At 42.7% G+C, this 27056-nt stretch overlaps 2 protein-coding genes across 5 annotated transcripts in view; one reads left to right on the top strand and one right to left on the bottom strand.

The window, feature by feature from the left end:
- igsf21b (immunoglobin superfamily, member 21b) overlaps nucleotides 1-11560 on the top strand; it is a 38101-nt gene extending 26541 nt beyond the window's left edge. Inside the window, exons 8-10 of the mRNA XM_034695066.1 lie at nucleotides 3262-3454; nucleotides 3538-3576; nucleotides 9535-11560. Coding sequence (XP_034550957.1) covers nucleotides 3262-3454; nucleotides 3538-3576; nucleotides 9535-9617 — 315 coding nt within the window. The 3' untranslated portion in view covers nucleotides 9618-11560. The remainder of the gene's footprint in view (nucleotides 1-3261; nucleotides 3455-3537; nucleotides 3577-9534) is intronic.
- A 1381-nt stretch (nucleotides 11561-12941) lies between these two features.
- vps13d (vacuolar protein sorting 13 homolog D) overlaps nucleotides 12942-27056 on the bottom strand; it is a 62489-nt gene continuing 48374 nt past the window's right edge. For all 4 annotated transcript variants that reach the window (XM_034695570.1, XM_034695569.1, XM_034695571.1 and 1 more), the window contains 16 exons: nucleotides 26943-27045; nucleotides 26464-26621; nucleotides 26261-26369; nucleotides 25767-25937; nucleotides 25409-25513; nucleotides 25175-25324; nucleotides 23884-24033; nucleotides 23699-23795; nucleotides 23464-23609; nucleotides 23235-23369; nucleotides 22869-23036; nucleotides 21304-21436; nucleotides 20994-21189; nucleotides 19596-19727; nucleotides 19258-19498; nucleotides 12942-13944 (listed from right to left, as the gene is read on the bottom strand). In XM_034695570.1, coding sequence (XP_034551461.1) covers nucleotides 13813-13944; nucleotides 19258-19498; nucleotides 19596-19727; nucleotides 20994-21189; nucleotides 21304-21436; nucleotides 22869-23036; nucleotides 23235-23369; nucleotides 23464-23609; nucleotides 23699-23795; nucleotides 23884-24033; nucleotides 25175-25324; nucleotides 25409-25513; nucleotides 25767-25937; nucleotides 26261-26369; nucleotides 26464-26621; nucleotides 26943-27045 — 2326 coding nt within the window. In that variant the 3' untranslated portion in view covers nucleotides 12942-13812. The remainder of the gene's footprint in view (nucleotides 13945-19257; nucleotides 19499-19595; nucleotides 19728-20993; nucleotides 21190-21303; nucleotides 21437-22868; nucleotides 23037-23234; nucleotides 23370-23463; nucleotides 23610-23698; nucleotides 23796-23883; nucleotides 24034-25174; nucleotides 25325-25408; nucleotides 25514-25766; nucleotides 25938-26260; nucleotides 26370-26463; nucleotides 26622-26942; nucleotides 27046-27056) is intronic.

Raw genomic sequence — 27056 nt, 5'->3', positions numbered from 1 at the left:
ATTAGTAAAATCTGTGGCTCTTTTATCCTCCGCAGAGCTGAATGATGCTTGATTGATTTTATTGTTAAATACGTTGAGAACAAAAAGCACACTGCTGATTGATGCCACAACACTTTGTTTTTAAATGATCCTGTTTACAGCTGTGAGGTGGATCCACATTTAAAACTGCATATCCTTAAAAAGTCAAAGGATTACCTCCAGGCTCTGCTTCCACTGAGAGAGACCATGCTGATGGCCGGCCAAAGTTCCTGACACCCCAGAGATTTTTGTTACCATCCATCTCTGTATTGATGATTTATTGATGTTGGAACTGATAAATATCTGCCATCTGAAGAAGAAGCCTGATCAATTTGATTAATTAAACTCATAGTAAAGAGGTAGACATAATATCAGGTCGTCTTCCCCAGTTTAGAGTATCTCAGCTGATTGTTGTCCGCTCACCCTCTCACAGGAACAGCAGATACAGCGTGTCTGATTCTGCAGATTCATCCTGACTTTAAAGAAAGAAGTGTCACAAACACATGCAGACGCTTTCATGTTTCATGTTCAGAAACTCGTGCGATTAATCAGTCTTACGTTTGAAAAATGTTCGCTGGATTAGTCGGGCCGTTCGGGATAAAAAGCCTGACTGATGTCGGTGAGTGTCGTTCTCCCTCATGACCTGATAGCGACAGCTGAGGCTTTGAAAACTTGACAGAAGAGAGGAAGACAGGAGCCGGAGTCAGGGACTTCTAAAAAGTCTGTGCTTAAAGATGTCAGGAAGTGAGCGAGTGAAATGTATTTACACGGCTCCTGTTACAGAAGCATGTCATGAAGTATGTTGAGCGTGCTGTGCAACATGTGAAAATTAAAGCTGAAGTCAACGCTGGAGTCGTGTGATCAAAAAGAGGAAAAAATGTAAACATGATGCACATTTAACAAGCTCACAAACAAAAACAGGTGTTATTACATGATAATGAGCAGAAAGAGGATACTTCTTTCTGCATGAGTCTCTCACTCTTGCAAGATTGAATGTTATCTTTAACATGCTCATTTTAAAACTAATACGTTTGCACAGACTCATAATTTCTGCTTTTATACTGCAGTCATTTTCCTGCAAAGCAAACATAAAAAAAGACCTTTCCTCAACAAGGGGATCTATTTTTGTTTGCAAATAAATATTTGCATTGCATTTAATCATGTTTCTCCACTGGGAGGGAATCTAAAAGGGTAATTTAAAACTTATTTATCTCAGGTGCTTTCATGAGGCGATTTCTGCAGCATTTCTCAAACAGTGGATCACAGCCCTGCAGCCGTACGACTGTAAACATCCTGTGTGGGGACTGCAAAGGGTTAATATCAACAGTAGCTTGCACATTGCAGGGTGTTTATAGCTTTGGGAACAAATGGATGCATTTCAGCTGATGTAGCATGTGTAGAGTAAAGGTTTACTGCTGTTTGCACAGGTATGGGACAGCAGTGTGTGTAACCTCTAGAGTCAGCGTTATGAAATATATAAGACAGAAGAGCTGATGTAAAATGATATTTGTTGGAGGGTGTTTGAAAGCTTCTTCTCTTCCTGGTATTAAATCAGAGTTTCCACAGAGCACAGAGCTGTAAAGCTGGGAGCAGAGCCAGGGACCTGTCAATCAAACCCAGGGAGAAGTCAATGGTGATCTTCCACACATCCACAGTCCTGAGAAATTGTCTCTGCAGCAGAATAAGCCTTTTTTAATAAGGTTTGCATGAGTGATGAAAATGTATTTCCGTCAGATTTTCATCGAAGCATAATGAGATTCTAAAACTTTGATATCATACGTGCATTTTGATTATTTTAAGCCAGATTTGCAGAGGCTTTATGGAGGCGAGCATGGCACAGACAGCAGATTTAGCTTATTTGACCTGAGGGGGCTTGGTGATGAGTGGGGGTGAATTAGTTCAGCCACATGTGCAGGAGCCTGACTGTGGAGTCAGAATTTTAAAGTGGATGCATGAGGAGAAGCAGAGAGAGATTTAAAAGAGGAACGTGACTCTGTTGGTTTGACCTGCTGAGTGTTTGCAGTAGAATCCTGGATCGAATGCAGATGACGAAGAGAGAGAGAGGAGAGTGTATCACAGGAGTCAGCACGAGGTCAGACGAGCTGTCAACACACTTCTGGCTCTGGAGTCAAAACAACAAATACGAGTTCACAGATTTAGAGCAGGAACGTCTCTGAGGGTCAACAAGTGTGTCGGCAAATGCTGCAAGTTGTGGGATCAGAAGCATTAACTGTTTATACAGATGCATGACGTGTCTGTTACTCTTCCTGTTGTAAGAAGTGAGGCAAAATACCCCCACCACAGGTTGCCCCGAAATTCCCGTCTTACTTGCCGATAATATCGCAGGCTTTCAATCAGTCAATCAATCTTTATTTTTATAGTGCCAAATCACAACAAATATTATCTGAAGACTCTTTCCAAACAGAGCAGGTCTAGACCGTACTCTATGTTATACTATTAACAAAGACCCAACATCAAGACAGGATAAGATCCAGTCCCATCTTACAGACATAACTCAGTCTGATCTCGTCTTAATCATGTGAACCCCATTTTTATAGACTTGCATGCAAAGAAATCTGAATCCAATATCACAGTGGTCGGTCAAGGTGCTGCATTCAAATCATTCCTCACCCAAACTATTCGCCGTGTTTCTGAGAACGTGCTGGGTTTTCGTGAACAAAGCTTGATCAAACAAGAGATGTGAAAAGAGTCGTGCCATTTCTTTTAAATCTAACATTTAAAAGGCTGAGAGAGCTTTCAGGTTTTGTCTTCCTTTCTTTAGAGACATTTTTAACACACTTTACTCTCATCAGGATCATGAAGCCATTAAGTTTGCAATGAAATCCTGCAAATCCTTCAAAGAACTCTTCTTACCGGTGTCCTCCCCTAACTGAGAGGTTACACAGTAAGTCTTTTAGCTTTTAACGGATCACAGATTTCTTAAAGTCCGATTCTGCAGGTATTACCCACGTTTTGGATTCTTCTCACCTCCAGTCTGAGCCCCTCAGGTGTACTCAGGTAGAGAGAGACAACTGAATCTCTGCTGTCAGAACCCCGAGGCTCTGAAATACTCCGCCTGATTGCATCAGGAAGGTTGTTTCAGAGTCATCTTTGATAAAACTTTACAAGAAAGAACGTCTTCAGAGAAACTTGATCTTTGAGCAGAGACTCTCATCTGTCTTTGTTTGTTTTATAACCTCCGTGAAGTTCAATGAAACATGTCTGGGTTTGTGTTGCCCACAGAGCGAGGTGTTCCCTGAGCCCATGTTTACTTGGACCAGGGTCGGGGGTCGTCTGCTGGATGGCAGCGAGACTCACGACGGGAGGGAGCTCATCCTGGACAGAGTTCCTGCCGAGCTGAACGGCTCCATGTTTCGCTGCACTGCCCAGAATCCTTTGGGCTCAACAGACACGCATACTCGCCTCATCGTGTTCGGTGAGTGTTTGTAGGAGGACCTTCTCTGAACAGTTAACTCTTCTTCTTCTTTAATTTTGTGTTTGTGTGTTTCCTTTGAACAGAAAACCCCCGACTGAAGAAAGAAAAAGGACATTTTGTCGGTAGGTAATTTCTTCGCCCTGTCCTGTGTTTCTACAATTTAACAATTTTAAACACTTTAATAATAGTTTAATATTTGTTTTTGCAGCATAAAAATTTGGAGCCTTTACATGTAAAATATCTGAAAAATATAATAATACCGTAAACTTTTGAGTATAAGAAACACTGGTAAATAAGACGGCTTGTTTTGGGGCTTACAGAGGGGTAAAAGTTGAAACTGTGTTCCAACGTTAAGACTTCTCTTACATTCAGCAATGTGCACTCTTTATGCAGATGTGTAGCTCTCTTCAAAACCATCTTTCATCAGCACCGTGCCAGCTACCATTACAGTAGTCGAGTTGATAGTAGTGAGGGACAAGCACACCCAATTCGCAGAGACTTGCATTTTACCCCCTCTGCTGGTCTCTTCTCTTGAATAGAGGAGTCTTTGCAATCAAACCAGTGCTCCACAATGTTTGTTTATTAAATAGTTTTGTTTATTTTACTTTTTGTTTAAAACCCAATGAGGAAGAAAAGCCTTGAATAGTGGCGCCACTAGCCTTGTCTGCCTCGCTTGCTTTTTTGAGTGCCATATCTGGGTAAAGTACCGCAACACGACTGAATAATCCTCTCTGCACTTTATATTGGTGTTTAGGACGCAGCTCACTTTTTAGATGACCCCAACTGCATCTAATAAACTGAACTTGTTGTTTATAGACTGTGAATCATGTGAATAAGGCTGTTACAGTAAGTTGTACAAAAAACTTGTGAAGTAATGAAGAGTTTAAAATATAATCTGAAATCCTCTGAATGAAATGTTGAAAAGAAAGGTTATATCTGCAAAATGTTATGGCTCTGAGAAAATATGGAATAAGACAAGAGATTAGGGTCAAGAATTGATCCCTGAGCTATACTGTGTGTTTGAACCATAGAATGTATAAATAATGGACGTAGTATCCGTGACGTGACCCATCTGTTTCTGAAGTGCTGTTTTAAAGACAATCGTCAGTGGGTGCCATATTTGAAACCCTGAAGTAAACCTAACTTCGGTCGAGCTAGTGTGAGGTAAAGAGGCGGGCCTTTAGCCTTTTCACTAACAGCTACAGTGTTCCTGCCCGTCATCAAGTCAGGCGTGCCCTTAATTAGGCAAAACTCATAATCTTAATATCTTCTAAACTGCCTCTCTATAAAAATAACATCCCCAATACAGTGTGTTCAGTGTACTCAGACTGAAATTGTTTTTTGTACCAGGCTGTAAACATGTTTATTTCTGCTGTAAAGATCAGCTGTTTTGAATTGGTGTGTGTGTGGTTCCCGGTACTTCCTGAGTAACAGCCCCAAGTGCAAACTCTAGGAACCGCAGTTTTTAAAACTTCTGTTTTGAACTCAAGCGGCAAGGGATACAATTCCAAGATAAAGCAAATATTTAAGTGCAAAAAACTGCAGTTCCTTGAGTGTCCACTTGAGGCTTTAAAAGCAAAGGAAACCCCCAAAGCGCTCAAATTGAAACATCCATTTTAACAGCAGAACTAAACATTTTTAATAGCTTGATAAAAAGAGGGGGATAAGCAGGACAGGGGTGCACAAGTATCTCCCCCTTTAACCTAAATCGATAATATTAAAAATAGTTAGTCATCACAATTTGTCAAGACCCAGCGTACGAGACACGATGGAAAGAAAGGAAAATACATGGCTCAGTAAACGGTGCAAAAGGTGATTCCAAAAATTTGCCATTAAAACAAAAACTGTGCAAAAAGGATGAGGTGTGTTGTGGTAGATGAGTGTATTTGATGGTATCAAAATGAACTATAAAGATAAGTGGATAGGGGGAGAGAGAGAGAGAGAGACAGAGAGAGAGAGAGAGAGAGAGACAGACAGACAGAGAGACAGAGAGAGAGAGAGAGAGGGAGAGAGACAGAGGGAGAGGGAGAGGGAGAGGGAGAGAGAGAGAGATAGAGCGTGGGTCGTCTGCTTCATCTTAAACACACCTGGGAGATCGGCCAGGTGCTCCTGGCTGTGGCTAAACCCTGCCCACCAGCATCTTGCAGGGAGATAGAAACAGAAAAGGGAAACAAAAGAGCAAGTAGGAGGGCCTTCACATCTTCATTTAATGTCTGTTACTTTAAGTAAGATTTAAATTCACAAAATAATTCCAGCACTAAACTGAAGCAGGCGTAGAACGAGGAGGAAAATGTGCTGAGGTAAATCAAGAGAGTTGGCTCATTTTCTCTGACTCCTCCTTTCTAACCAATAGAGTCTCCCCCTGCTGGTCAGTAAAGGAACTGCAGGTTTACGATTTTTCTGCTCAGACTTCTTTCCTCGTCCACTTCTTCCACAGTCTGTCTCCTTATCCTAAACGCATTACTCCATCTCATCACTCATCTTCCTACTGACGGAGACGGACATGGATCTCTATCTTTTGATTTCTCAGAACGAACAATAACACATCGAGCCAGACAAAAACAAGCCTGACACATAAATAATTCACCTATAAATAATAAATCAACTCTGAAGTCTGCAGTAGGAAACAGCCAATCCCAGAGCTGCAGACTGTTTAGCCATGCAGCTCATGATGGGGCGAGGATGGAGTTTAAACTGTGGATCCAGCAGCTGAGCAGTTTTCTGTTGAACTGCAGCATGATCCAAAGAGAGGGTAAATATAGTGCTGAGTTATCACAACAGCGGATCACTCAGGGTATAGATTGTTGTATTGTCACGGAGGAGGCAGCAGCAACTTCTGCAGACGTCTTCCTACCAGAAATAAATGTTTTTTTTAAAAGAAGTCATGTTTGCATAATAACAACTCGAGAGATGGGAGAGGAGACATCTTCCTCCTGAGGCAGAAACACACTCTACACGACACACACCAAGACAATCTGACAACGGTTCAAAGAGTGAACACCTCTCACTAGGGATGGGTACCTTTCACATTTGAACCGATACGGTACCGATACCCGGTACCTGGGATTCCAATTTTCGGTACTTTTGTGTGTTTATGTGGTAATAAATGTTCCTTTTTTTTTTTAAATCTCAAATTTGTTTAATTTAACATTTTATTTAATTTAACATGAAATGAACAGAAACAGGATTATAAAGGTGATTAGATATATTAGCTGACACGTGCTCGTGGCGTCTAATTGCTCTTTCGGGAGTTTATCAATGAACACGTGAATGCCTGCGGACGTGAAAAAGTCAGTTCTCCGTCTCTTTATAATAACAGGACAAAAAACTCACTTGTTGAGCATTCACGCACACAGGAACGGTTATAAACAGGGCAGGTAGTCGGAGCGAGAGAGTCAGTCTCAACCATAGACTGTATAAAATAAACTTAATCCTCCAGCTGCTCTGCCTCGGGTGAGTCCTCGCGCCCGTCAGCTGCAGGCTCCGTTTGGCGCGCTCCCGCGCGGGTGCAGAGAACAGAGAGCAGAGACATCCACCCGATCAGTCTCTGACTTTATTACAGGGCGAGAGTATGGAAACTCGCCTCCTCTTCCACTCCCTCACAGTCACAAGAATGCGTTCAGGTACCGAAACATGGTACCGTTTGATTTTACGTGAGTCGGTACTCGGTAGTACCGACGGAATTCGGTCGGTACCTATAAAAGTACCAAATTCGGTACCCATCCCTACCTCACACTTACCTCTCACATTCAGACATTTCAGTATCATGCAAGGTCACTACTTACAAGATGATGTCTACAAAGCTGTTGGGATTATTTCCCATCATGCACATGGTGGAGAAAAGAGAAGCATTATGTGTGCGGGTTAGTCACCACCCTAATACCCTGTGGTAAGCGAGCAAGCATCCAACTCAGGAGTCTCTTTCAGTAAACTCAACTCAACTTTATTTAGTAACGACAAAGTAGCAACTTCTGTCGATGAAGAGTGAAGCCAATACAGACGCCTCAAGTGTCCACTTGGGGCTGGCTCCAAAAACTCAGGATGCCCCATCAGGTCTGATTCATGTCATGGAGCATTTGTCTTTTAATGCACACTGTTCTTGATTTGAATTTTTTAAACACATTCTTGTGAAAAATTTAAAGGTTGGGAGTTTTGTGTACATTTGCATAATTAGGGGCGTGGTTTGTTGGGTGAGTGCATTGTAACTGTTTGCCAAGATGCTGTCAGAAATAAACACATTGGCTACGTTTACATGAGACTTTTAATTCCTCTTTAATTCAGAATTAAAATTAAATCCTCTTTAAAATGATCAAAAATAACCATGTAAACACCTAATTCCGAATGAAAATGATCATTCCGAATTAAACTTAAATCCAAAGTAAGTGGCTGGTTTATTCTGATTTTAAATCCAAATTGAATAATTACTCGATCATGTTTACGTTCATTCCGCTTTAAATTAATTCCGGTCGTTCTGCGCATGCGTGTTCCTTTGTCCTGTCGCGATGATGCACATATTCAGCGCTGGCGGGCACATATTCCAGGCTGAGGTAGAGCAGCTGTTGCACTAACCGGCTTTGATTCGCCAAAGTACGGTCTTCCGTCTCCCTTCTCCGGTCCTCTATCTCTCTTCTCCTCCTCAGCTGACCAAAGTGAAGCAGTAGGTATGTGTCCAGCTGCTTATTCAAAACTATAATCAAAATCAAAGCGAAAGTTGTAGTTATTGTGTGGTCTTCCATGTTGTAACTGAAAATGAACGAAGCAGGAACTGGAGTCTGTTTTCTTCCAGTAAACGTAAATACGTCACGCCCGACCCTGTCCAATCGGAACCCTTCCCAACCCCCAGACCTTAAGCGGAATTGAATAAAGACGATCAAACGTGTTTTCCATGTAAACCTCAATTCGGAATTACTATTTCCATGTAAACACAAAGGAGAATACTTTAATTCGGAATTATTTAATTCTGAATAATTCATTCTGAATAAAAAAACATCATGTAACCGTGGCCATTCATAGCCTGGTACAAAAAAAGGGTGTAGTCTGGATAGCTCATTTCTCCATCGACAGGTGGTGAATTTTTTCATACCGTGGCAGTTTCAAAGATATCAAGATTACAAGTTTTCCATAATGAGAGGCACAGCTGACTCAACTGACAAGCGGGAACACTGCAGCTGTTGGCGAGGAGGCTAAAAACCGGCCTCTGTACCTCAAATTAGCTCGACAGCAGTGAGGTTGACTAGTTTGCATTTCCAATATGGCACCTGCTGACGATTGGCTTCAAAACAGCGCTTCAGAAACAGATGTGTGACGTCACGGATACTATGTCCATCATTTATACAGTCTATGGTTTAATCATGCAAGCTAACTTCACCATCATTATAAGCCAAGAATTTAAACATGATAGTATTAAAGCTGTTTGTTTTTATTGCAACATTAAGGCTGCAGGACCTCCATTCTTCAATCCACTAAGTGCAACAAATCTCCAGAAAAACTCAATGTTTGTTTGTTTTTTGTCTTTTAAAGTCATATTTTTGGCCTTTTTGCCTTTTATTTGAGAGGACAGCTGAAGAGAGACAGGAAATGTGGGGAGTAGAGAGCAGGGGAAGACATGCAGAAAATGGTTGACCGGCCGGGAAACGAGCCGGCGACCCCTGCGACCCCTGCGACCCCTGCGACCCCTGCGACCCCTGCGACCCCTGCGACCCCTGCGACGAGGACTGTATCCTCTGTATGTTGGGCGCTTAGACCGCTAGGCCACCAGCACCACGAAAAACTTAATGTTTGAAAAAAGTTTTCATATTCAAATGTTTTTACTCTTCGAGTCTCATCGCAGTTTTGTCATATTGTAGTCTTGCAGATCAGTATGGTGACAACAAAGCTTTGCACTCTTGAGTCAGTACAGGTCTATCTGCACAGGTAAAAATGTACCAGTGAAATGTTAAGATAAGTGTGTTTGGTGTAGGCATTAACTATCTGCACACATGAATCTGAAAAATGTTCTGGTCACGAAAGTCAGGAAAAAAAGACAGACTGGTCCTTTAAAGGGAACTTTTCATTGTAATGTGTCTGTCTTTTCTTTACAGCGGTTGACTCGTCTGCCTCTCAGCGCTCCCTCTCATTGACCTCCATGTTGCTGCTGCTGAGCTTCACCTTTGAGCTGACGTGACCCGAGGCCCTGCTGCTCCTCCACACCTCCACCTGCGTCTACCTGAGGAACCTGCTCTTCAATGACCCCCTGACTGTGGCTAAACCTCCACCCGGCTTGTAGCAGCAGCACTCAGAGCTGCTGATACATTAAAAAATGCAGCAGGACTTCAAATCAGGAGCGAAGACCGACACTGAAACAGCATCAGAGACACGAGCTGCAGGTCCAGATGCTTCACACCATGCCGTCACACTGTGAAAGACTTACTGATGGGTCACTAAAGCTACTGTCACTAGTAATGAAGATGTAAGAAACTCTAATGCAGCGTACTGAGGGAGATATCTGATGTAGTTTGAGTGAGTTTACCTCTAAAAGTCTGCAGGGTTTACACTCCATCCCAGGGAATAATAGAGCTCTGATAGGCCGGCCAATTAGCCCTCCCTCCTGCTGACATGATTGCTGATGTTACAAAAAAGGTTTTCTCCTCTTGACATGAGCTGTACAAAATAAATAAATGATTATAAATATATCTAGAGGGCAGACAGAGCTGTGAGAAAGTGACTGAAGGGCCTGAGATTACCAGAAAATGATTCAGCAAGATCTTGTGAAAGGTTGTATTCCTACCTGGCCTTATTTCTTACATAATTTGGGCTCTAAGTGACCGAAAAGTTCAGGAAGTCTGGGATTTTCTTCAGTAGATTGCTTCAGCCTGCTGCCATGCAACAGCCTGGTGGTTGTTTGTAACACTGACAGACTCTGATGGTTATTCTAAGGATGAAGCTCCACTTTTTCCTATGAGAGATGGTTGGGGTCCAGTAGCTCCTCAGGCTGCTCTCACATCTGTGCTTGCTGTCATTATTTCACCACTCTCAAGACCAGCCTGAGGCCACACTAACGTTTTACCACAGAGTCAACAGGCAGAGGGGGAATGTGACGGACTACTTTCTGTGGATTGATTTGATATGACGTGTGTGCTTGATACAGGTTATATCAAGCATCACTTTAGTTAAGAATTAGTCACAGCTGTTAGATACTGTGTCCACTGCCACCATTTTTTGTGCTGGCAGCGCCTGTTTTCTATTCAAACTCAGTGTAATTCAGCGTTTCAGCGCTCAGCTCCCTCCTTGCAAAAACGCCCTTAGCGCCAGCTGATTTTTGTTGAAGCGCTCAGAGCGCTTTAGGTTTAAAAAAGTTCAACTTTTGGTACACCACCGCGCTCATCAATTGATCACTGACGAATTAGAATCAACAAGGGGCGGGACTTCACGTATCAACTTTGTCTACAGCAATGGCAGAGGTCTGTTAGGAGGAGGAAAGTTATCACACTCGATTCCTATAAATAGTTTTAGCAGTTTCTTGATGAAATGTTGTGCATGCATGAATGCAAGTATGAAACAGAGCATTTTAAAACTGACCTAACGGTCACTTCTTAGGGAAGGGGAAGTGACAGGAGCCAACTTTCGTAACCTAGAAACAGTAAATGCTAGTGAGAAGCGCTCCGAAATTGAGGTTTCAGGCACTCCCAGCGCAAAAAAAAAGGCTGTCAGTGGACACGGCACCTTATGGTGCTTTGATGAGTCAGAAGCATTTCATTCTATTCTGCTTTGATGCATTCTTTTCCGTTTCATTCTATTCTAATGTTTTTACCACAGTGTCAACAGGCAGAGGGGAAATGTCGGACTTCTTTCTGAGAATTGATTTGATATGTCGTGTGTGATCAGGATGTCCCTACCACCGCTTATGCTTTTAAGAATTAATCACTGTTCTTATGTAGTTGTGGTTTTGACCAATTAGAAACAAGTATATCACACAGATGAGTGATAAAAAGTTGTTCAGATCCAACAGGACGCTCATGTTGAACACGACAACACATAAAAATGACATGAAGATACTTGTCAGTGTTGTGTGGTGGCTTTGAACCGAGCCCCCTCACAACGTTTCAAAATAAAATCCATCTCTCAGGGCTTCCTTCATTTATTATTTCAGACATTTATAGGAATTATTTGAGCTCATAAACACAGGACAGACATTTGACTGTATATTAAACAGTTGGCGGACCTCCACCTCTTCCCTTTGTGTGAAGTGAAGTCAAAATACCGCCTCTGTGGTCGCTGACATATTACACTGATGGAGCTACGGTATGCACATAAGGTCTGCTATCCAAACCACACATTCAACTTACCAATAAGACATCAGAGCTCCCTCAGGTGGGAACAGATTCTTGTGTGGGTTTGAAGCAAACACTTAAGGTTATGGAAAATTCAATGACTCTTGTGTTAGTGTTTGTTACGTCTCCTCTCACCGCTCCTCCTGTACTCTGATCATCCGGTGCACACGGCGCTCGGGAGCCTCATTGGTCAACTGAGCTGTCAATAAATCATCTGTTTAACATCAAATAACTAACTCAAACTAAACTAGTCCGAAAGATGAACACTTAGACACCAATTAGCATGATAAGAATAAACTATGACATATTTGACATGTATTCTAATTTTCTAGTCTGACCCATGTCCCATCTGTTAACATGGAGGAGGCAGGCATTAGGGCCTACAATTAAGACTGTCACCAGGGGGAGATCTAAAAGCTTTGACTTCACTCAGGAAAGCTGCTGTCCTGTCCATTATTTTATTCAGACTACAGAGCAAATGTTGATTCTGTTATTGCTCTTTTTAAATGTCTGCAACCTTTCCTTCATTTGGACCCCAAAATGTGAAAGAAATTAAAAACAAAGGGGCTCATTAATAATAAGATTGCGATTATCTGTCAGGTAAGGTGAGTGCTCGGACAGACATTTTTTAGGAAGCTCTTATTTTGTCGTACAACATGGCTCACCTGCTTCAGAGTGACTTAGTTGTTGGCATGTTCCCTTTTTTTGAGTCTCCTGAGACTCTTTAAAAAAATCCTTTCCTTTTGAGCGTTACCCTTTATGTTTCAGCTGGACTACAGGAGCTTTCTGCTTTTTACATTTTGTTTTCTTTGCCTGTGTCTGTAAAGCACTTCTGTGAGCTCACATTGTTTTAAAGTGCTTGAAAATAAACTTATTGGCCTGACTTGATTGTTTTTGTGGATGCATTTTTAAGGAAATTGTTCACTACCAACTCAAACCGGACCAGACACACCCACCGGGCTCACACGAAGGAGCAGAAGTTTGTACGTTTGAGGGCTTCAGAAGTCCCATATGTGAGCAGCACACTCAACTACAACCAGACCAGTGCACTTAGGAAGGATGTTTAATGTAACTCGGCTCCCCCAGCGAGCAGACGGACACTAGACAGGCATGTAAATCTGGTTCTCTGTCAGCCACTGCAGATACTGAATTTGAAAGAACAGGTCCAACACATCGAGTGCTGTAGTCATTTTGCTTTATTGGAAGCACAGTCCACGTGAACGTTATTTTACAGGATCACAGATTGAGTTTGCTCTCCTCCTCTTCTCTGACACACAAATCAAACTCAGAGCAAAATAAAATCTCACCTGACACCAAACCCAAAACCAAATCTGACAATCCACACGCAGCTCTTCAGCAGGACGTCCACACACGCTCCTTCAGACCAGAGCTCGGGTCGGAGAGGACGCCGGCTCGTTAAAAAAGAGGTTGTTAAATAAAAGTAGAGACACGTCAGACATGGAGGTCTGTGATTGTAAAAGGCAGAGAGACAGTGACAGGCAGCTCCAGTGTGTGTGTGTATGAGTGTGTGTGTGTAGGTGTATGAGGGGGGTTAAAGGTCCGTCCCCCTATGTGTGTCAGTGCAATTCAACCCCCCACCTCCCCCTCTCACTTGCAGTCTTATACACAAAATAGAGTTTTAAAGGCAGTTTGTTACACTTCACATTATATCAGCTCATTGTTATAATCATTATTAATGAACACAGTATGTACACAGGAGGTTTGGGTATTGGTATGTAGCTCTATTTACATCTCTGTCTATTCACATAAAGAATAAAGAACAGCTGAATGATAGGAGGTCGTATAAACACAGAGTTTCTAAATATACACGTCACACTCACGCTGCCTTGCATATGTTTTTAAAGTCGTGTGTGCTCGTCAAACATCATGTGACTACACTGATGTCTGACTTTTCCCTTTACTGCATTTTGTCAAACACTTAAAAATACAGGGGTCTACAAAAATCAATAAAAGTCTCCTCCTCTTCCTCCTCCTCCTCCTTTCAGGGTTTAAGAAAAGTCTCCTCAGTAGAAAATACTGGTCAATTGATCAGGACTCGAGCAGTAGGCAGTCTTCGTTCTCGCTGACAGGAAGCATCAGCTGCTGCTCGTAGTACAGACTCTTGGCATAGTTGATTTCTTGAGAGATCTTGATGGCGAGATTCTCACTCTTCACGTGGACCTGTGGAGAGGGTTCACATAGGATTAACTTAAGAGTGGAAACACTGAGACTGGGATTAGGAAGATAGTACGTGCTGTCGCAATAATACATACATACAACTTAGGTTAAAGGTAGGGTTGGTAGTCATGGAAAACTAGCATGAATTTGAATGTAGTATGTCCTCAGTACTCCGTCTAACCCCTCCCCCCCTCCCCTCGGAGCTCCTCCAAAATGATGCCCCCACTCACATGCACGAGCGCTGCTGATTCGCGACCGTATGATTGTGACTGATTCAAAACCGGTCCTCAGCACATTGTTTGTGTTTTGCACTAAGACAACTCATGTCTCATTCAGCGGTAAGAAAACACCAAAACATTATCATAGTGAAAGTTAAAAACAAAAACAAACATGAAATGTACGCGCAGGAGGCGGGCAGAACGTCAGGACGGGATTTGATTGATTTCATATTTTGGGACCAAAAAAATGGTGATTGGTTGGTGTTTTCCCAGGTTTTCTCCGGCTGTAGATAGCGGCTTTTTTCCGCTCTTTTTTAAGAACACATTATGTATTTATTGCCATCGGGACATAAAGATCATTTTAACCAATGTAACAAAAAGTGTATCTAAATCTGACTACAAACCCCAGCTTTAAATAATGCTTCGTTTTGAGCACAGTGTTAACAGGCAGAGGGGGAATGTGACAGACTACTTTCTGTGGCTTGATTTGATATGATGTGTGATCATGCTGTCTCAAGCATCACTTTTGTTAAGAATTAATCACAGCTGTTATTGGCTTTGATCAGTCGGAGGCATTCCATTGCATTCCAAGCTATCTTTTTTCCAGATAAATGACTTTACCATGTTCCAAATTATTATGCAAGTTGCATTTTTGTGAATATTTTAAAAACTATGTTAACAGTCATTTTCAAATTTGTTAGGAAGTCAGATAGTGAATACATTTCTTCAACTGTGTGGTTAGAATTATGTTTTTCGGCTGTATTTTTAAATAAATGCGGAATCTGCAGAAATGAGCGTGCCAAATTATTATGCAAGTTGGTGATAAGAGCATATAACTTAAAGGTTCTGTTGATTGAAAATAATAATATTTACTACAACTTTATTCAAAATTCAACAAAAAAAGCAGTTTTCTTTACATTTGTATACAAAGTAAAACTGTTAGTCTTTGAAACATTTAAAATCTAAAGTGTTTCTCTAATGTCCAATATAACCTCCTTTTCTTTCAGAGAGGGTCAGAGGTCACTGGTAAACAGATTTAGTGAGGTTTCTGATGACTTCTCTGCTGACTCTGTGAGCTTGTATGGCTTTCCAAAGATGCTCTTTTGAGCTGTATTTCTTGCCATTACTATAAATTATCTTCTTCAGTATTGACCACAAGTTCTCAGTCGGGTTGAAATCAGGTGAGCAGGCAGGCCAGTTCATCAGTTGATCCTCTTTAAAGCCCTTAGATGCCATCCGGTCCTGGGAATAATGTGAGGCATATGACGGTGCATTGTGCTCATGCATGAACACTAGCATCTTTTTCACTTTAGCTGAATGTCTTTTCCTCCATGGAGGAAAATACAAAAGAGGATCACCAACTTGCATAATAATTTGGCACACTTATTTCTGCAGATTCTGCATTTATTTAAAAATACAGCTAGCGTACTTTGAAAAGCATCATTTTAACCACACAGTTCACTAAATATATTCACTATCTGACTTCTTGACAAATTTGAAAACAACAGTTTTTTTTAATTTTCACAAAAATGCAACTTGCATAATAATTTGGAACATGGTGTAAAGTAGTCTCGTGATCCTCAGGCTTAGACTGCGAAGGAATCTGAAGCACCACGCTCCTTTCTCTCCCTCCGTCTCTGTCTCTATGATGGACGGATAGATTGATTGATAGAGTACTTTATTAATCTCCAAGGGGGAATGCAATTGTGCTAAAAGCTTAAGACACTGAGTATTAAGAGGAAGAATCAGGCAAATACTAGACTTTTAAATAAACTTGAATGTAAGCGACACTGAAAGCATTCATCATCATCAATGGAGGTGTCACGGTGAGCTCCACACAGCAGCATGTCCTCTCTACTTTAAGTTCTTTGTGTGTGAAGCTTCCTTTAATGTAGGAAGATGACAAGCAATTCTTCATCCCACCTTCATATCTCTGCATGTCTTATTTGCTTTTCAGGACAAACAATCATTCAGCACACCTCAGGAACGATTTGAAACACTGGAAAGAAAAACACAGACGTAGGAAGTGATGAACTGAAGCGGGCTGCGGTCTCTAAAACCAACCGAGCGCCTCTTCCTGTGCTGTCTGATTAAGCAAATCAGGCTCACGCTGGATTTAAAAAACAAAGGTGGCATTTCAAACACAATTTCCACGCATGAGTAAACAACAATGAAGTGAGAGCATCCCCCTGATACTGAGATTTTCACTGTGTGAGTGATGATGAAGTTTTTGGAATGAAGAAATTAAACAGTGATGTGCAGAGGAGGCAGAGGAGACGAAACGATGGACTACCACCATCTCTGCTCCTTTAGCGGTGAACAGCATTATGCAGGAGCCACAGTATACCCTGCTGTAACAAGTCTGCAGTTCATCGTTCAAGTGGTCTTATACAGGAGCACACAGCTCAGATTGCTAAGAAGGTAAAAACACTAAATAATGCAGCTTAAGCCGGATGTTGCTCTCACTTTGTGTCAGTTTGTTTCTCTACAAACTCTGGATCCAAACATTGAACGACTTAACCTCAAGACGGTTTAACGTTGGAGCTGCAAATGATTTTGCCATGGTTCGGTAGAAGAAAGCAGACGGCTGTGAATGTTTTAATTTGGCTGAATGTCTGCTCCGATGGCAGACTCATGAAAAATGTTCATTTAAAGCTAAAGCAGGAGACGAGAGAGGGAGCAGAACTGAAGTTTGGTGAGGAGCTGAAGTTTGTTTTGAGAGTGAGGTTATTCGAAGGAGTGGTTTCATCTGCCATCTTCCTAATAAAATTCCTGAATCTGTGAAAATACTGTGGGCCCGCAAAGCTGCAGCTTCATGTTTATTTTTACGAGTGGGGCTACATCGAAGCGAGCCCAGCCTCCACCAGATCTGTGTCTGGCTCCGGGCTCTCTCGTCCGTCAACACCCACCGATTGCGTTTTCAGAACGTAGCAGAATGTAGGATCACTGGAAAGCTGGAGTCATGAGACCAAGGTTTTCCCGTGGTAACTACTGCATTAATGAATATCCTCCTTCTCTCCTCATCCATGTTGTCTTTATCGGCTTCTGAAAACCTCTGACCTGTTGGTTCCAGGCCTGGCTACGCTCATCATGACAGTTTGTTGTTGTAGTTAAAGGTGACATATCATGCAAAATCGACTTTTTAATGGTTCTCTACCTGAAATATGTGTCCCTGGCATGTCTACAAACCCCCCGAAAATGAAAAAAATCCATTCTGCCCCTGTTTTGATTTCTACACCTTTCTGTAAATGTGTGCTGAAACGAGCCGTTTCAGTTTTCAGTGTTTTTCATACGTCACAACGACATCCAGTCTTTAACGGAAGTCAGAGCTCGGAGCTTGTTCCGCCCATAGACTGTATAAAATACAACTCAACTCCTCCTCCGTTTTTCATTACCTGCACAAATGTGTGCTAACAAGGAGCTTAGGAGGGAGGCATGCTAGTTGTAGGCTGTCTTAATAAACACAAAGGTCGGTTTTACTCCCCACGTCTGCAGATTTGAAGATCTAGTGGATGATTTTTATTTATCATGGATAAGTGCTAGCGCTAGTTAGCATAGCCACATAGCTACACGTTCATAGCTGTAGCTGTGTACCAAGACACACGTCTACATACTGATAAATAAAACAACAACAAGAAACACTAAATCTGTGACCAATCCTTCAGAAAGGTCCTGTTACAGGCGCCTCTCCGTCAGGATCAGATTCTGGATCAGATTCAGAGGGTTGAAGTAACGTGATCTCTGAGCAGCCGTGTTTATTCAGCCAACATGTAAACATTAGATCAATGTGCTGGAGAGCCGAGGCCACATCCACTTCCAGAGGGGGCGTGGTCAAAGAGAAAACAGAGTGTTCTGAGGAGGACTGAAGAAGAGGGCTTTTCAGACATGCCAAAATCTGATTTCAAAGTGTTTTTTTGAGCATAAACTTTAAAGACATGTTTTGGGGACTTCTTAGACCAATATACTTTGATGAAAAAAGCGTGATATGTCACCTTTAAGTGAAATACAATCTGGTGATAACGAGTGTTTTATTCTATGTTTTCATTTTGTTTTGGCACCTGACTTCCTGTCCTACTTGATCTACTCTGTTGAGATTGAAGCGTTGTGCTCCAGCATCCTGCAAAAACAGAAGACTTGCATACTTGATTTGGAGGGCTCTGGCGTGCTGGATAAGAGACGCAGCCGGAACCTGTGGAGCAGATCCCGTGGAAGTTAACACATCAACTAGAATAGAAACCTATCCGATCTGGTGCTATGACGGACCGGACACAGATCCAGTGGAATTTGGCCATTACAGCGAGGGATTATCAGGAGCTGGAAACGAGGCCAGGGAGCTGAGCATCTTGCTTTGCCTGAAGACACTGTAATTTCTGCAAACCTTGCATTGCTCTGTGGTTATTTATAACATACACACAAACTTTTTTAACCTGATCCCACATCCGTAGGTTTACTCTCTGAACACAGCTGATTGGCTCTCTCCCTCTTTCTGTTTGTCACAGAAGTTGCAAGAGTTTATCTAACCCTACATGTGACATGTATGGACGAGGACTGTTGACAGTGCAAGGTAGTTTTAAACCAAATGGAAAAGGTCACTCCTCATGAGGATGCACCTGAACACATCTGTGTGTGTGTGTGTGTGTGTGTGTGTGTGTGTGTGTGTGTGTGTGTGTGTGTTTCTCTGCAGAGTGTGTGTGCGGACTCTCCTCACTGCAGGTACAGGAAGGGCAGACTGTCCTCTGTATTAATCGATCGTGGACAGTTTTCCTCTGTCTTGAGGAAGGTTATACAATCAGTGACGTCAGAGTTTGATTAATCTGAAGTATTTGAACAGCTCTACTTTTAAATAACGCACAAACCTGCTCCTAACTACGTCCTACAGAACGAGGAGGTTATATAAATGTGGATCATCAAGCGGAGGACTTTCTGCAGAGACACAAACTCTTTGAAAGTCATTTTTTCACTGATGTCAAAGTGAATCATTCAGCTCGTTTTACTTTAAAGTGTAGTGAGAAATCAGGGAGGAGGAATCTAAATACAAAGGCTAATCACTAGCAGAGGGAGTAAAAATGATCAGCTTTAAAATCAGAGCGTCTCGTACCATGGGTTTCTGGTGGGAGGGGCCAGGAATGGCCACCCCACTGCTGGTGCTCTCGGCCTTCTTGGTGAGCTGCACATAAACTTTCCCATGATCCTTTGAGACCAGGCAGTGATAGAGGTCGTCATATTTGACCTCGAGGAAGATGGCCTCTCGGTCCACAAAGTCCCCGGGCTTCAGGAAGTAGACCACTTTAGAGGAGATGAGGACGCAGTAGCTGTCGATGGGCTCCACGGCGATGAAGCTGGCGAGGGATTAAAAACACAGTTAGCTCTCAGCTGACAGAGTGTGAGACAAGCTCAGGACGTGAGGAAAGTTCAGTGTGCGGATAAGAGACTCACAACTCAGAGTGGATGTTGTCGGTGAGGTGGAAGAGCTGCTCCTGACCGTCGGCCTGTGTGGACAGGTATCGAGGCAGCAGACCCTGAGGACCTTTGCAGCAGCGAGGCTTCCTGACGCGCTGCACACTGAGCCTGAACAATTAACAACAACAACACACTTTACACACAGCACGACACACACTCCTGTACTGTCAAAAGGTTTTTTAGTTTAATATCCAGTTTTTAAAAATTCATCAAATAAATTCAATATCTTAGTCCCTTTTTTTTTATTAATATACAAAGTGGAATACTTCACAAAACAATTTTAATTAAGTATCTTGAATGAGCGTGTAAACAGACAGCTTATGATCAATAAAGCAGCAAACAGTTCTTCACTCTGGGTGATCATTAAATAAAAACATAAAACTCATTATCACACCTTTGTCTCATCATTACATTTTTTCTCATACTCATGCTTGTGTCTCTTTATGTTCAATTTTTTTTCTACCACAATAAAAACCTTGTCTCTTTTTTCACTCTCTGTCTTACATTCTTCACTTTCCGTCTCATAAATCAAACTTTTCATCTCATGATTATAACCTAACTTCATCATTTTTTAAGGTCCTGGTATACTTTTTCATTTCTTGCAGAAACAGACTCATGTAGCTTCAGAAAACCTAAGATCACAAATGAGAGCATAGCATCTTTTTACTCTTCTCAAATAAATGACTCAGTATCATAAATCAGTTTTCAGTTTCTTTTTTTGCCTTATTTTTCTGGACTGTCAAACTTTTGCAGTATTTCTAAAGTAAGAGAAAGTTTTTCTGACTCTTCACTCTTTATGAGTGATTTACAATTTAAGTCCACGTCTTGGAGAACACTCAGCCTCATGACCTTGGATTTTAATCCGTTAGGTGCAAATGGAGGAGACTACAGTTCCTTCTGTTTGTGCAGCAGCTGATAAAGTCTCTGTTCTTCCCACTCAAACAAAAAACACTGATAGTGTTTCCACAGCTGAGTTCAGGCTGAGAGAGAAACATCAGGATTATCATTTTATTCATTTCTCTGCGTTCGTCCTCCGCCTGACTGCGGGTCGTCCGCTGGTCACCAGTTGTTTTTCTGAATAACAAATCACTTAAATTGGGACATCCTGCTTTTCCTACTGTGACGGTCTTATTTTATGTTAATCACTACGGCTGCTATGATTGCTGAAGGGCTATAAGAGAGATGGATCTGTCTCTGGGGAGACATCCTGGATTCATCTGCCGTGTGGTGAGGTCTGGCTTGACTCTATAAGTGTACAATCATAAACTTTCATTTCGATCCTTGTCATGTGCTGATCCAAAGCACCATATTACATTCAAACCAGTTCCCCATGAGCACCAAGCATGGGGACATCAGGTGTTAGACTAAACCCACCTGTGGTTGCTGAGACTAGCCATGTCCCGAACCGTCTGTGCGGTCTCTGAGGCAAAGTCCAGAGCTCCAGCCACAGGTTTGGTCACAGTGCCGACCAGTCCTTTACCCAGCCCGGAGAAGAAGCCGCTGACCCCGCCCTCTGTCTTCACGCCCTCCACTGTGGACGTGATGATGCTCGTCATCCCTCCGATGATACCTGAGGAAGGAGGAGGAGTTTATCATTCACATAAATTGCAGAGGAGCTGAGTCAAGGAAAACAGGAAGTGTTTCCAAGTGTTCCTTCAGACACTCGTATGTCTGCAGGTCATACCATGAGCCAGTCCATGGATCCCTGCGACCAGGTGCTCTCCGCTCGTGGCTCCGTGGTATCTGATGTACTCTCGCTCGCTCTGGTGCCGGTTGTCCATTGTCTTCCCCAGCCCGTCGGACAACGTGCCTGCAAACTGACACACACGCAGAACAGCTGGATGAACATACTGCACAGCTTCTTGTAGATCATGTGTGTAGTTGTACCTGCTGCTGTGGACGTGCCTGACTCCAGCTGCTACAACTACTACTGTCTGTCTCACCACTATCCTCTCTCTCTCTCTCTCTCTCTCTCTCTCTCTCTCTCTCTCTCTCTCTCTCTCTCTCTCTCTCTCTCTCTCTCTCTCTCTCTCTCTCTCTCTCTCTCTCTCTCTCTCTCTCTCTCTCTCTCTCTCTCTCTCTCTCTCTCTCTCTCTCTCTCTCTGCCTGTCTCATCCTGTCTTGATGTTTGGCCTTTGTTAATAGTAGAACATAGAGTACAGTCTAGACCTGCTCTGTTTGTAAAGAGTCTTCAGATAACATTTGTTGTGATTTGGCGCTATATAAATAAAAATGGATTGATTGAAAGCCTGCCATAATATCCGTAAGTTAAATGTGAATTTTTGGACATCACGTCTGCAGCTCCCCCGTTCAATCCTGCAAACTAACTAAAAAACACTCGACTATAGTGCAGCATGTCAGCTCCAGCTCACTTTTGTACAGTGGGAGGGAAACAGACGCATCATGCATCTGTATAAACAGTTCATGCTCCTGATCCAACAAACTGCAGTACACCTGTTGACTCTTAGAGATGTTCTTTCTGTACAATCTATGAACTCAGATTTGTTGAGACTTCAGAACCAGGTTTTTTTTTTTGGTTTCATCCATATGAGATGAGACCTGCAAAATCGCAGTTAGCGTGTTTGTGAATGTGTGATGTGTGGTGATCTATAACCTTGCTCCTCCATACCTCTCTGAACTCTACCTCTCTCAACACACCCAGCCGTGCTCTCAGGTGTCCTTCTTCCATTTATCTCACTACACCGACCGCCCACATGATCAGCATGGGGTCTAAAGCCTTCAGCCGATCTGCCCCCCGACTCTGGAACTCCCCCCCACCAAACATTCATAATATCGACTTTTTTTCCATTTAAGTCCCGTCTCAAAATATATCTGATTACAGGATCACATCTTTTTAAAACTCTGCCTTGTAAATTGACCTTGAGTGGTTAAAGGTTACGATACATAAAAAGTATTATTATTATTATTATTATTATTATTATTATTATTATTATTATTATTACTATAATAAAAAAATGCATTGATTCTCTCTAATGTTAGTCATTCAGACCTAGAAATATAAAAAGTGGAGCCAAAGTTCTTAACCCTGGAAAGACAGTTTGACAAGGACACTCGAACACTTAATCAATTTTCATTTGTCAGTTATCAAATCATTATCAAAGTAATATAAGACCTAAAACTGGTACACCTGAGTATGATTTAACACTAAAACAGCAAAGATGTTTATATCACAAAGAGTAAAATGACTCAATAGCCCAGGATGAAAACCTGAGGTGGAGAGTTTCGTACCTTTGCAGCAGAGTTGGACACTCCGTGCGTCACGTTGCGTATAAGTCCGCCCACGTTGCCGTACTTGATCAGCTCAGACACGCCCTCACTGACGTCATTCAGTAGACCCATGGGGTTTCCCAGGAAGTCCACAGAGCCCAGGATCTGAGCTGCCTGGCTGATCAGCTCCTACAGAGGAGGGACACAAACCAGACAGTCTGATGAACACATGGTGCACCCATTTAAGACATCCTGACATGCAGCTGATCTGGCGTCAACAGGTCATTATTAAAATATGTTTATATCATTTCAAAGTGGCAACAACTCTGCAAAAAAGGAAAAAGCTGGACTTGCAAACATTTGGATCCAAGCTGGTGTCACCCTCACCTCTCTGAAGTGCTTGAGGATGTCGTTGATGATGATCTCCTGGGTCTCGTATGGGTGCACTCTTGTGAACGGGTACATGTTGATGACGGCGTCTTCAAAACGGACCAGAGGAAATCCCAGGGTGCCTTTCAGAGCCTGCCGTGGCAAACAATCAATGAGGGGATAAAATAAATGGCCACACAGAAATACAGAAGTTAAAAGGAGTGAGGTAAAAGCACATGGAGGTTACCTTGAGATCAGGCGGTAGCTTGTGTGAGGTGAAGACGCTCAGTTTGACCTGAGGCAGACTGATCTTCAGGTTCTCAAAGTAGTAACGTTTAGGGGGTCCGGCCTCGTTGGGCCTCTCATGGATGTTTTCATCCAACTTCTCCAGCTCTGCAATCACAACGATACAAACTTAGTGTTTCACTTCTCAGAAAACACGACCGGCAACTCATGAATATAAACTCTGAGGGAGCACACACCAGCTTCTGTCTGTCCGTATCCGAAGAAACTGAGCAGCTTGAGCAGCAGCTTCTCCTCGATGATGACTGTGAAGCGTCGGGCCGTCACCATGAGGTGCTGTGAAAGAGCCAACAGATTGTTTGGAGTCGTATTCTCTGCAGCACTGATTCGATTAACTGTGCTGTGTTCCGTGTTCGGTACTCACCTTGAAGAGATCAGTGAGCATAAGGCTGCTGGGAACCTTGACCGAGTTGACCTGCAGGGCGGGGCCGCTTTCGTTCACGCCGCTGTCGCTGGAGCTCGGAGTCACACACAACATCACAGGCTGAGTGGTGCCCAGGAGCTGATTGTCCACCTGGAAACAACAACATGACAGAGCAAGCTTTCAGACAACACGCCCCACAGCACCGGCCTGGCTGGAGGAAAAGGTGTGTGTACAACAAGAATGAAACCCCCTCTTATGTCTCTTCTAAAATATGCTGCGTTCAGAATATGTCAGTAATGTGCAAAGCATGTTCTGTGTGGAACAAAATTGAAGGTTTCCTGCATCAACGCACCTCTTTAATTATTCAATAGTCTGCAGAAACACTGAAAGAAAGATATGCATGTCCTCAGGTGTGCAGAAGCTTCAATATTTCCTTCCTGTGTGTTGCATCGTTCTGGAGTGTCCTCCTTTATTTGCAATGATGATTTTGCAAGCATGAGCTGATACTGTTCAAACGTTTCTTTGCGGAAAGTTACGCTTTGGACCTTTTCTGCTACGACGCCATATGCAGGAAGCGTTGTTTGCAACACACAGGTGCCACATGAACATGCAGGGATTGATAAAATGCATAAATAATGTCAGTAAAAAATCATTCTGAGGATTTGACAATGCACAGGAGAGGCTCTCAGTTTTATTTTTTCCATTTGAAACCAGTGGTGTTCATAGAGGGTCAAAAACATGATGTGTAAAGGGATTCTAGTTGATATAGTGCTGGTCATGCAGGGACTGTCCTGAAACCACATGCATGAGATTAAATCTGAGATACAACCCAAAGAAAATCACATCAGATCTTGTATTTTTTTCATGTTGTGTGTCTGTTTCTGTATTTTTTTCACATTGACTCTTTCTGTTTTCGTTACCTGCTGAGGGACTGTGGATCCAGATTAGCATTTTTGCAAAGTTGTGCATGTTTATGTGCTGAATTTTTATTCTGATGCTCCTCAACATACTCCCTCCTTACCAAACAAGGAGACAAATAAGTAAATAAAACATTGTGCAGAGTAAAAGTGAGGACTCTCTCAGGGTTCATCGTTGGTCTTTTGGTCCCACCTCCCTCCCTTCACCACATTCTGCAAATTCAGCCACACAGACAACTCACACCTCGCCTCTAAAGACCTGAAGGACATAACCCACCCCACCTTTTACAACTTGACAAGTACATCATGTGTTACACTTCACTTTGGTGTCTGTTGTTTTGTAAAAAGTAGCTCCTCCCTGGTGTTGAGCTCACCTGGATGTTTTGAATGCTGAGCTCTAACACCTCGTTAGCTGCAGTGCGGGTGAAGTGCACATCTATACCGGACAGTGTGGTGAACACAAGCTCCTCAGGCGCCTTGTTGACCAGAGAGACACCAAGACCTTCCTCCAAATTCACCAAAACCTGCAAAAGAAGATCAAACTCAGCGACACACACTCCTCTGTGCGTGAAAACACTTAAACAGAATAACTTCAAAGTCACTCGTACCTCCAGCTCCTGCTCAGGCTCCGTCTTCTTCACCTCCTCTTTGCTCTTCTCCTGCTCGGTGCTGGGTGAGCTCCGGAGCATTCTCCTCTGGTTGAAGTCACTGATCTGCAAACAAACAAACAAACTTCTATTAGCATGCATGTCACCCCCACTGTGGCTGAAAGGTAGATATTATCAGGTGTTATCAGCTAATGGAGCTCATTTAGATTCTGTGTTATCGGATTTAGGATTATAATTAGAAACATTATGAAGATTAAAAACATGCAGACAAAGATTATGCTTAATCCGAAGTATGACCTTTAAAGAACAAAGAGGAACTTCATGCATTTTATTCTTTAATACATAGTTTCATCTTCACCTGAAGGACTCGCGTGGGTCCGTCTGGCAGCACCTGGACCGACAGCACCCCAGAGCCTGGTCTCATCTTCTGGTTGATGAACTGCTGCTCTGGTCCAGGATCCATCAGTCCTGAGTCTGGTCCCAGCACCACCTCTGCTCCATCATACAGACCTCCAACACCACCCTTCACCTGAAGGACGCAATGCAGACATTAAAAATATGGAAGAAGAGATTTAAAGGAGCTGCAATAATCTTGAGACAATAAAGTGACGGTGAAGTCAATTTTCAGGCGCTAATGTCGACAATTAGATGGCTCCAGCTTCTTTAATGTAAAGTTTTACTGCATTTTATCTTCATTTGTGATAATTAATAACAAGTCTTTGCGTTTTCAGGTTTTAGTTGAAGAACAGTTCATTACCTTTCATCCCTCCTTCTTCTATGAGGGGAGGGACTGAGTTACAAGTAAAGTATGCAGGGGAGGATCTAATTTAAGAGCTTAAGAGCTGAACCCACCTGAACGACCAGCCGGGGAAGGCCACAGGTCAGCATGTCTGAGCTGAAGTACCACGTTTGGGTGGTGCTGCGTCGTGAGTCTGGCCTCCTCAGCATCAACGGCTCAAAACTTTAAGAGAGGGAGACAGATAGTGTTTTAAACTGACAGTAAATAACTTCTCGGTGAGCTCATGAGACATGCTGAAGATGCACACAGAACCAACCTGTTGTCACTGACAGCTGCGAGCCCGGCGATGTCCAGCACCAGTGAGGAGTCCAGCGGGCGAGGCTGAGCCGGCTTGCTCTGCGGTGGGGATGAGCCTTCATGACACAACATGCCCGAGCCGGTCATCCTCCACAGCTGGGAGCGCTTCCCCGGCTCCTGCACGGCAATCACAGAACGAGTACTTGTTACTTTGTGCTTTTTCTTTTTGAGGGCTGCAGCTCATAAATGTTTTATACGTTGTCTTTTTTCATTGAAGAATAAAAAGGAAAGGGTGATGACTTTGACTGTTTCCAGGAGCCTGAGGCGATGACCTTACACATCCTAATAGTCCAGATCAAAGACTGTGTATATACGAAGTTAAAGTAGCCTCTCGTTTCAAAGGAAAGCCAAAGCATTTGCCTTAAACTTCATAAAACAAGTTCAGGAATAATACTTTACTCACATCTTAATATGTTCCTAAACATCTTAAATCTGTACCTTCTTCTTCAGGATGACCCGTTGAGTCTTGGTGTCCACATCCAGAACGAGTTCAGCAGAGCTCACTGGACGTTTCTTCCCAACAGGTCTCCTCTCAACGATCCTGCACATAAA

This window comes from Notolabrus celidotus, chromosome 11 (assembly GCF_009762535.1).
Source record: "Notolabrus celidotus isolate fNotCel1 chromosome 11, fNotCel1.pri, whole genome shotgun sequence".
Classification (NCBI taxonomy): Eukaryota; Metazoa; Chordata; class Actinopteri; order Labriformes; family Labridae; genus Notolabrus; species Notolabrus celidotus.
The sequence above is the reverse complement of the archived record's forward strand: the minus strand, read 5'-3'. Positions and strand labels throughout refer to the sequence as shown.